Source organism: Aplidium turbinatum, chromosome 12, assembly GCF_918807975.1.
Source record: "Aplidium turbinatum chromosome 12, kaAplTurb1.1, whole genome shotgun sequence".
Classification (NCBI taxonomy): domain Eukaryota; kingdom Metazoa; phylum Chordata; class Ascidiacea; order Aplousobranchia; family Polyclinidae; genus Aplidium; species Aplidium turbinatum.
In genome coordinates this window covers 1,835,846-1,847,041 of record NC_137483.1, presented here as the reverse complement: position 1 = coordinate 1,847,041, position 11,196 = coordinate 1,835,846, and the positions used below count along the sequence as shown (strand labels likewise).

The window sequence follows — 11,196 nt, the reverse complement described above, 5'->3', positions numbered from 1 at the left end:
GGAATATCATCTATCGCAGTGGTTCCCAACCTTTTTGTTGTCACGGAGCCCTTTAGACAAATTATTAATTCTGCGGACCCCTACCTAAATTTTGCCTGAAACTCAATTAACATACTATTAACTATTGTAATAGATTATGCTACTCAACTACTGTACTGTGCCATATTGCATTGCCGCTAAGACTCCTGCGGCAAATATCAGGTAAAACAGCTGCTCAAATAAGAAAATGAATGAATTGTTCAAGAAATGTCAGGAGTATTTGAATATTAAGGTGACCCAAAGTGTCATGCCGAAACTTTTTCAACGTAAGAAAATTTAATGAGAGAGCTGTTGTTGCCTTTCCTGAACTAAACGACTGAACTGTGGTTGAGTTTTTGACAATGCAACACGCATGTCATCTTCAACGTCCAGGCGATTTTGATGTTTAGTTTTTATTGTAACAAGAGCTGAGAATCCTGCCTTGCAAAGGTAAGTGGTTATGAATGGTAACAAAACAATAATCACTTGCTTTGCCAAGAATGGGTAGGTTTGCAGTTGTGAGCACCAAAACTCTTCCTCAGTTTTTGAATGAAATTCAATGCGTAATAACTCTTTTGATCTCAAATCAATTAGGTTATCTTTACTGAGATCGTCATCGGTAATATTGTTCAAGTCAAAAAGAAAAGGATTTCGAATCTATGTTTCAACTTCGTTCGGCAGGTATTACGTAATAGACGAGCCAATCCTGATTTGACTGTAATCGACATGCGTTGTGGTAGATGTAGTTTAAGGTCAATGTACACACTGTAGACAGCAGCATAGATTTATTTTAATCCATACCGGTACAATTTATTCTCGCGGGCTTGAGCTTGACACATTTGCATTTAAAGAGAGAAATGAAAGTAAAAAGTTCGCTTTCGTTTTTTTTCCAAAATTCATCAAGGTAATCACGGACCCCCAAATGGTTTCTCACGGACCCCTAAGAGGTCCACGGACCCCAGGTTGGGAAGCACCGATCTACCGGGACGCCCATCGCGCTTTATCACGTGAGCATGCGTCCGCGTCACGTTGGCTGCATAGCCGAGTGGCGAGAGATCTGGAACGGCAATCGAAAGGGCGCCGGTTCGACACTCAGCAAGAGCATGTGACTGCATCTTGGCAAGACACTTAAAGACATGCCTGAAGATAGACACGAAGATTGGCTTCCTTGACTTCCTATCAGCTTAACCCAAATATTGAATCACCAGACATAGGCCTAAGTCTAGATACGACAAAAAAACTGTTTAGCTCTCCGCTGAAGATAGTTTTTCAAGACATGTTGGCGGCAGCGGATGTAAAAATATTTGAGAGAGCTTCAAAGTTCTGACAAAGCAAGAATATTGTGAAATTTTTTTGAGTGCGACCCACTTGTGGTCTAGTCTTGCTTCTAGTTGTACAACTCTCTTGTAATCAAAGGTTTTGCGGCTCACGGTTTAAGAGGACATGCCTTGTAATATAAGCCTATCGAGCATACTTTACTCAATACCTTTGTTGTCACTGGAATAGCTTGACATAACTGTTAACTTAAAATAATTGAATGAGCAATGGTTTGACTGCGGAATAGACTTGCAGTATTTTTATCAGTTTTTGATAAGCCCATAATCAAATATTATTAGCCTAATACTCCTTGAAACCGCTGCCGATGTGAAATATTCGTACGGCGTGCCTATGCTGTAAGTTAAGTTTATGCAAACGCCACCGAACTTTTTTGAGATAGGGCCAGATGACTGCAGAAAGAGATATTCGCGGCCGGACAACTATTTTGTTCAACATTCTACAACTTGTGGTGGTTCAATGGAGTCGGTATTTATCGGCTGTATGCCACAATTTACACATTCGGTTGTTACAGGCGATTGGGTGGTAAAGAAAATCTTTTGATTTTATCATCAACTCCCAAAGTCGCACAAACTTTATCTAACCGTATATACACCATAAGGACGGGAAACAGCATATTTAAAGTTAGACACTTCACACAGCGTTAATTCTGAACGGGATTTTTATTCAGCCTAACTTATATATTACCTTCCAGTGGCGTAGCCAAGGGGGGTTTTGGGGGTTACAACCCCCCCCCCCTTTGGCACCCGTGTGACGTCACGATATTGAGAATGATGCTTTCAGTCTAAAAAAAAATTGCCTAATTTTAAACAAAACTGCATTAAAAGAGCGAGTTTTGCCAATACCAAACATTTAAACATCTCAGCCAGGAGTTAGCAACAAGAAAACACAGAGACTTAGCTTTTTTTCCGAAAAATGCCGAAGAAAACATGATCTTATTCTTTTGCTATGCTACCGGACAGCACCATTTTATAGGAATATTCGTACCCACATTTTTGTTGAAAATGCTCTCAGAATGCACCAAATTCAAAGCAATTTTTCAAAATTTTCTGGCCCCACCGTTGGGTGGTCACCCCCCCCCCTTTCAAATTCCTGGCTACGCTACTGTTACCTTCTGTGCATAATTTGGCGGGTCGATAAACCTCGTAGGCTAGTTCTGGCCCTCGGGCCGCAGTTTGATGACCCATAGGTTAATACAATGTGATTGAGCGAGCGTGGCGGAAGAAAAAATTACACGTTTTTTTCAGTTTTCGAGAGAACATGACTAAATCGTTTATTTCAACTATTGCACATTGCGCCAATTGATAGATTGCTTGTATCTTTATTCTCGGACTGGTGAAGCTTTTTGCAAAGCTTAATCCTGGCAGTTTCACAAAGCCTACTTGTAGAGGCTTTGAACCACTGACGCAGGGCCGGTCACCGAGATTGACGGAGTGAAGTTTTCGATTGTTGAAATGTTGTTGCCTGAGAATTATTCCATCCACTAACTGCCGCTGAAAGGAGAGCTGCTGTCCACGAAGTGCGTTGCTCAAGCTCACATACCGAGAGTCGAACCGGCGCTGCTTGATCTTGAAGCTTCTTTGTTTACGAAGTGACGCGCTAACCAACTGAGCTATCGGGGGGACCACACATACTTATAGAGGCTCTTGACGCAGGGCCGTTACCGAGATTGACAGAGTGAAGTTTTCCGATTGGTAAAGTGTTGTTGCCAGGGAATTATTCCACCCACTAGGTGCGGCTGAATGGAGAGCAGCCCTGAATGCGTTGCTGAAGCGCACACCCCGAGAGTCGAACCAGCTCCGCGTGATCTTGAGCGCGGCGCGTAACCACTGAGCTAACGAGGTGGAGTCCTACAATTTGCATGTCACGGCAACTGCAAACATGAATTCCATCTACTCAACTAACGCTTTGCAAAAGATGCCTTTGTTTCAGAAAAATCGACAAACCGCATTGGCAAAGAACAGTACCTTGTCTGGTAGGGACGTGCAAACATGACTCAACAATGAAGTCACTTTCCAGTGTTTGGGTGGTTTGCATCTGGGCCTCATTCAGAAGTGAAGTCACGAAGTCGGACGCTAAGGATGATAACTGGCGATACAAAAGCTTTAGGTTTGACCCTCGTTGACAGCGCGCGTCGTCGTTTAAAGGAGTTAACTGAAAGCTACCAACGACCAGAGATGTAGGCTACGTATACGCCGCAAATTCTACGCCGTAGACTTGTGGCGTAGACTTTTTGTTTACCCTTACTCTTACGGCCACATTTTTTTGAATAGTTGTCGCTGCAGGCAGGCGCGGATCTATGGAGGGGGGGCCCTAGGAAATTAGCAACAAGGAATTAGGAATTAGCAACAAGAAAACATAGAGACTTAGCTTTATTACCGAAAAAATGCCGAAGAAAACATGATCTTATCCTTTTGCTATGCCACCGGACAGCACCATTTTACAGGAATATTTATACCCATATTTTTGTTAAAAATGCTCTCAGAATGCAACAAATTCAAAGTAATTTTTCAAAATTTTCTGGGGGAGGCCTCCCAGACCCCTCGCCGCTGGGTGGCGCCTTTGGCGAACACGCCGTCGGTCGAAGCCCGATGAGAGCAAGAATGAGAGCAATAAAGATGAGAGCAATTTCGTTCTTCCAACGAAGTGAGAATAGCTTAACAGCGGTGACGCAACAATTGAAAAAGTGTCTCAGAGCGACGATAAATCTAACGTTCCTATTGGTTCACACTGCCGGCAACACGAGTGTACACTTGGGTAGGTAATATAAGGAATTCATTGTTGTTCATGTTTGTGCAATTTGAAAAGTTTCCACAACTGAGACTAATCATCATCATCGGAGATGTGAAGGGCGACTCAGTAGATCCAGGGTAGAAGTCTGTAGGGTACAGCTCTTATGTATGTCTCCCAATACTTTCCGTACTTGGCACTACACCTATGCTCGTCTCGGTATATGCGGTGCACCAACAATATGAACATGTAGACAATGTAGAAGTATGGAAGTATGTGATCAGTCCCGCAACATAGACAGTAAGACAGCGACTGCAACAACAAAGTAGGTCATGAATAAACGTTGAATCTAATCAACTAAAACTAGTAAAATAGTTTTGTTTTATACGAAACATAAGTTTTTTTGCAATTGTGTTCCGTGGAACATACTATGCTTTTTCCGTTTGGTTCAGGACTGGCTTAGATTCTTCGACTAAATGTCATTCGATCCCAACAACTTTATAACCAAACTGAACGTAAATATATTAAATCTGGTTACGTAACTCGGCTTGTGTGCTTACATGTTAGAAAGTCGCATATATACTTATACGCATTGTTGATTGTTACATCACCTGGAAGCTGTTGTTCTATCATATAGATGCAGTTGTGACGTCACATAAACACAATTGTAACATCACTTTAATGTAGTTGTTACGTCATACCGATATCTACATACCCCCAAGAGGTCCCCGGTGTAGTTCATGTGCCTCCCCAACCCCCACCAGCCTGACGTCAAGAGGGTACTCTTGTGATGACGTCCATCAGAGGAGGAGTATGTACAGCTGATGTAGGATGCTTTGTTGCCTGGAGTACACAGCACTGGTCAATGCATTGGCTCAATACCTTTCAAATGTTTACTTCAATTTAATTTTTTTAAATAATTCTGCATGATGTTACAACTTGCAAATCACAAGCAACACGTCAGTGGTTCAATGTTTGCCATACCGTAAGGTGGCGCATGATAGTGAGCCACAACTTGTCTTGAATGTGTGGCAGCTTGTGTTTCAAATAATCTTCAGCATTTTTATTCAGCGCCGCACCCATCACAAAACAATGCTCTTCTTTTGCAAACAGACAGTTTCAGTGAAGCCGCATCAAACAATTTTTTTAGAGCAAAAAAATCTCTTACTCACCCCAAATTGTGCATTGAGTCGGGTCGCGTCGAAACTGATCCTTCTGACAGTTGGCGGACCGAAATATGAAGTAACCTAACAATCCAAGCGACAAAATCGCGACGAATTTTATCAGGCCAAGGTCTACCGGATGATAAGACAAATACAAACCCTGAAGAATTAAAGACCCAATCAATTCATTTGTTTTGATGCTGTTCTATTGATATGTATCGTTCTCATGTGGTGTAAGTGGCAGATTGAAAGTATTTCGAGTGCGAAAAAGTGTGAAAAAAAAATTTTAAACTGAGCGAAAAAGTTTAAAAATGTTTTCCCAACTCTAACTACAGGCAATGTTAATAAACTGTGCAGCTGAAAAAAATAAAATCGGTTTCAAACATCTACATTAAATTTTCATATTAACCTTTAACAGAGTACCGGACTGAAATAATTTTGACAGGCCATAATGTACAACCACAGGAAAAAACGAAAGTTTGTGTAGCCTTTGTACCAAATCTAATCAGCAACTTCAATTGACAGTTTTTGATTCAGCGTCCGAGTATACATAAGAATCGACACTTTACCCCTGGAACAAACAACTTTTGTGAACCGGTGTTTGAAACGAATCAGCCATGATGATTTCTAATTGGACGTACCTGTAAAGTGTACATTGTCGGTAACCATACTAGATCCCCCCAAGCTAAATACCACCCAAAGTGGTCGTGGCAAATATCAATTGTCTTCAGATACCAGCTTTCGTTCCAGAAGAAGTCCACCACGTAAATCGCGTGGAGGATGTTGAGCAAGACCATGGAGTCTGTGACGTAACCGAACCTCTCCCATTGATGCCAAGCATAAGAGAAGTTGATCAGCGTCCAACACACGATACCTAAACAATAGAGTTTGTCGCGTTTGGTCGCTTCTATCTTTTCCAAACTGTTGCTATGTTGTGGTTAGTGACAGTTTTTCGCTTTGATGGTCGGAAATAAACAATCAAACTGAGAAAACTGAAACTGAAAAGTGAAAACTAAACTGAAACTTTTTGTAGACCTCTACTATGTTTGGCATGTTTTAGTTTCATTGTATAACCTAACAAGTGCCTTCAATGGCTCAAACTTAGTCAGAAAGTGAAAATGAACAAACAATTCATTCGTCATCAATTAAGCTGGAAAAGGAACGATGAAGCAAGAACTCAAGCTGGAAGACACAGATTGCCAAAATGTTTCTAAAACTATAAAATCTTCTTAATTATCTCAATCGAAGCATTTATGCATAGCCCAGATAGCAAAATCCGTCTCCTTTACACTTTATTTCAACGTCTACAGACGTTGAATCAATGTAAAGATGACGGATTTAGCTGTCTGCAAGATTACTTGTACAGATTTTCGACAAGTTGGCATTTCTTCTGCAGGTATTCAACTTTGTAGTTTACCTGGCCTTCCGTTGAAGAACAACTTGAAATCAAAATATTTTCCTATCCTGGGATTAAATTCCGTTCCCATCATGAAATCGTATATTTTGCTTCCACTGAACTTCACATCTACGGAGTGTGTTGGAAAGAAATGACCTGGAAATAGTTACAAAAATCAATATTACTGCATTTGTGTATCTAACGGAGTGGAAGGTCTGCAAGTCTTTGATGATGAAACCAAAGACTGACTGCTCGCTCGTTGCCTTCCAGTGTAGTCCGGGAACATTGTGAATTTAGGGTGGTAAAGGGATAGACCCTCGGCCCCAGAGGCTCACACGACGACGACGACTAACAGAAAGCAGTATAAGCACAGCCTACAACTAAAAACTCGCTGGTAAACTTATTGTTATGTTATCAAGACCAACCTTTGACAAACGCGAACACGGAAAGGATGTAACCAAACACGTTCGCCAAGACAATGAACGCTCCCAAGTGCCTGGAGATAATCGATGGAGAGAAGAATTGAAACCAAAACGCGTTGAGGATCCACAGCAGATGAGTTATCATCCAAGCCTGTGGTGATCACATAAAATAAGAAATAAACCAGCGACTGAATCCACTTTCCCAAAGACAGCTGGAGGGAACTCATTGGAATACAAGCTCTGTGACTGAATAGAAGATGTGTTTATTAACATTATTACTGTCGTCATAATCTCACTGTCATCGTCATTATCAGCATTCTTATTACTGGTACGCCACGTCATAACCGTTGCAATAATGAGCTTGTGTTTTCAATAACTTCTCTTGCTCAACGTTGTTGAACTAAGCAAGAGCGACTTTATGGATGTACAACTGTGGCTGAAACGGAAGTAAAAGCTACTGTAAAAATATGTCGGCACAATTATATTCTAATTCTAAAACAAAGTTGTGAAAACTATATATTTAACAAAATAGTTTACGTGTGCAGAGGCGTAGTCAGGGGGGGAAAGGGGCAATTGCCCTTCCCTCCAAAATATTTTGAGAAAAAATTTCACGTTCTGTTCAAAATTTCGTTCAAAATTTCACGTTCAAAATTTCATCGTCTTTGAGAAAGATTTATTATTCATTAAGGCTGAACGTACGCTCAGAATGCGCAATTTAAAGTATTTTAGTCAAAATTTTCTGGAGGAGGCCCCTCAGTGAGTGTTCTGCCTTGTTGCTGGGCTCAACCACATGTGCAAAGATACTTGTTGCCTCCCACTCCCCGGAAAATTTTTGATGGCTACGCCCCCTGCATATGCGCATTACTTGTGCAAATTTGACTTTAACTGATTTTACTTTCAAAGATCAACCAAGGATATGTGGAAGGCAAAGCTTAGCTCGTGCAGAAAAAGACATTGGGAGAAATTTCAACTACCTTTGTAAACACCCGCACGCAATTAAAACAAGAAAACCACTAAGCACCTGCAGTCCGTTGACGTTGTAATCATTGATGAGACCAGCTGGCGTCACCGATCCTTGCTGTATACCTCCGTTATATAAGGGTATCACGTGATGGATGACGTCAGGAAGGAAACTTAGAAAGACCTGGATAGGAATGGCATCGTCGTTTTTCAAATAATAATCTTGTAACTACAAAATTACATTAAAATAACATAAAAATGTTTTATATTTAATGTAACATTACTTTTCACCAGCTCCGTAATTATCATTGTGACGTTTTTTATTTTTTTGTGTATTTCTGTTATGATGGCAACAGTTTTAAATTAAAACAATGGGAAACACTCAAAACAACAGCCCTTCCAGGGCTAACTTACCTGAAGTAACATCCAAGTCGTGTAAAGAACCACCGTTTCCATGGTTACCGAGGTGACCAAGTCTGTCACCATCGACATGGATGGGTTGTTATAGATTACCATCAAAGTGTCCGACAGGCTGCATCCATGTTTGAAGCAGGAGGAGTAGAAGAGGACGGGAAAGAGAGGACACAGGAGCAACATTAAAGAACAAACAATAACTCCAGCAGCATCCGTTTTCCTGGAGAATGACAATGTTTGTTTTTTTTAATTATTACGTTTTTGTGACGACACAATGGATAAAGCGTTATACTTCTAATAATGTAATCCTGGTTCGATTACCGGCCTAAGCTGGTTGCTGATAAGAAACATCACTCACACCAACCTAGGGTGTAATAAATTGGGCGGGCGTAGTTGCTGAAGTAAAGGCGGTCGAGGGAAAGGAACTGGCCACCCTACTCTCGTTAGTGCCGGTGATCCAGTAAAATAATAACCTTTGTTTGGCGTCAAGTATGAGACTTTATTCTTTATGAAAATCATTATGTTTCGTTTATGCTGTACGCAGTGCTGAGAAATGCATACAGTTTCAGAGCAGCCGCAGTGGTGCAGCCGAGTTATCAAAAAGTACAAAAATCGAAGGTAGTAACAATAAAATAGCAAAAATCAAGGCTTGATTAAACGAGAAAAAAGTTGCAGAGAATGTAGCAGGATAATGTTGAAGAAAAGATTGGTAACCTGCCACCTGGGTGAAAGTGCGGAATGATGAAATGATGTAAAATGATCTGTAGAGGCCATCCGCCAGTTGGTCATTCATTCATAGCTTGTTACGCCAGTGTCGGAGCCAGGCAAGAGCATTGTTTTTGATGTTTTTGAGGTCGTTGTCATCACATGAAGGGCTAAGGGGGCAGTTGGTGAGGATGTGCTTCATCGTCTGATTGTCTAGGCCGCAATCACACGTTGGGTCAGGAGTCATCTTCCATCGGAAAAGATTGCTTTTATTTCTCCCGACTCCGCAGCCGGCTCTATTTAGGCAACATCACTCTCTTCTATCAAGGGTGGGAGTTTGTTGGAGACTTTCGGAAGGACTTGGGATGGCAGGATGTTGTGTCCTATCGGGCTCAGAGGTCCACATTTCTAATCGTGCAGCTGCCGCGCTTGTGTGTTCCAATGGGCCGACTTTGATGAAGCTCTTGCGTGACTTGAGTCTTGTTGGAATACGTTTGTGTTCACAGAGAGGGTGGCGTTGGTAGGATATTTGTTTTATTCTTTCCTTTTTTGTAGCGACTTCTCTTCGGATATGAGGTGGAGCTATAGTTGCTAAGTTATAGAGGTCGGAGATTGGTGTTGGGCGGAGTGTGCCAGTTATAATTCTACATGCTTGGTTTAATTATGCCAGTTGATATAAACATAACAATGAAGCATAATGGGCATCGTTTTAGTGAATTTTTTGTTCGTGCACTCAATGACAAACTAAACGTCTGAAACGGCGCAAGCATTGATGACGTAACAAGGTATTACTGATGACGTAACAACGAATTATTTCTTGAAATTAAGAATATATTCAAACAAACTTAGTTTACCATGTTCTCCCCCATGTCGAGAAACTTTGTTTTATTTCTCCGTTTTGAAGGATCCCGTTAGTAATCCCGTTTTGATTTTTCGTTCCATTTAAAATTGTGCCTGCCTCTTTTATCGTCGCGTTTCCATTGTTTGCCGTTTGTTGAACGTGAATTCCGTTTGTGGCTGGTTTTCCATTCTGCTGAGCCGCAGTTTGATTTTTTACTCGAGATCTCATTTCAGTGAGAACAATCACAATTATTACAGTCACAATACTTGCACCTGAACAAGATAATTACATCGACCTAAAACGTAAGCACCTACGCTCCCTGAAAAAAGAAATATATGAATTATTCTCAGACAGAAATGCAATGGATACAATTCCCAACACAGCAACATCCGTCATTTTTACATTGTAAAAAGTGATTGATTTACTGGCTGGAAGACAGTTTACGGTTTAATTTCGGTACTGGTATGGACCGGTCCACCCTTGTTTCTGTCTGACGTCATTTTCACAGTGATGACATTTTCTGTGGATTGTTTAGTTTCTGGTTGAAGCTGTGCCGCATGCCGCTTGGAATTGCAATAAAATAAGTGTATGAAGGATTCCAGGTTTTGTAGTCAGATCATTCCCACCACTGTGCTCGGGATGCCGATGTTAACAGCTGTGTATGAGCGAACCGCGACACTCTGCGTCTGCTAACCACTTTTTCAATACCAAACACGGCAAAGGAATGTATTCAGCAATCTAGTGTAGCTAGAAATGACAGCCACAGCACGATCTTTGGCCCATGAGATTGGTCTCACCAGTATCGCACTACCAATTCGTAGAACAAACGCTTTGACAAACATTACACAGACCAACCAGTATAATTAGCGTTGAGGCGCGAGCAGATAAGGCGCTCGGTTTCCAATGATACGATCCTGGTTCTGATAAATACATTAATGTAGTTTTTGGAAAAATTAAGTCAAGTTATCAGTATGTTTCTTGGCAGCCGCTGTACTAGTGAGCGCTCAGCCTTGTGCTGATGGCCGGGAAGAACGTCTCTTTCTTCTCAAGTTATCAGTGTTAGCAATGTCTGCAAAATGTGACAAACCATGCTACTGCTCCAGGAGAATATATTGAGTCCACTTTACTGATAGCTGCTTTGCATCAGACGCATCACCAGTCTTCCTTTTCAATCAAAAATAGTTATTACTCTCTAAACCCTTGACAGCCTGT

The 11,196-nt window shown here is 41.3% G+C and overlaps 1 protein-coding gene across 1 annotated transcript; it reads right to left on the bottom strand.

The window, feature by feature from the left end:
* Nucleotides 1–3,729: 3,729 nt before the first annotated feature.
* LOC145780783 (7-dehydrocholesterol reductase-like) lies at nt 3,730–10,292 on the bottom strand. The gene is made up of 9 exons (XM_082592420.1): nt 9,998–10,292; nt 8,439–8,658; nt 8,086–8,208; nt 7,068–7,215; nt 6,664–6,798; nt 5,888–6,120; nt 5,256–5,406; nt 4,799–4,926; nt 3,730–4,395 (listed from the first exon to the last, which is right to left on the bottom strand). The coding sequence occupies exons 1-9, from the start codon at nt 10,210–10,212 to the stop codon at nt 4,210–4,212; spliced, it is 1,539 nt and encodes a 512-aa protein (XP_082448546.1). The 5' UTR covers nt 10,213–10,292; the 3' UTR covers nt 3,730–4,209.
* Between the last annotated feature and the right edge of the window lie 904 nt (nt 10,293–11,196).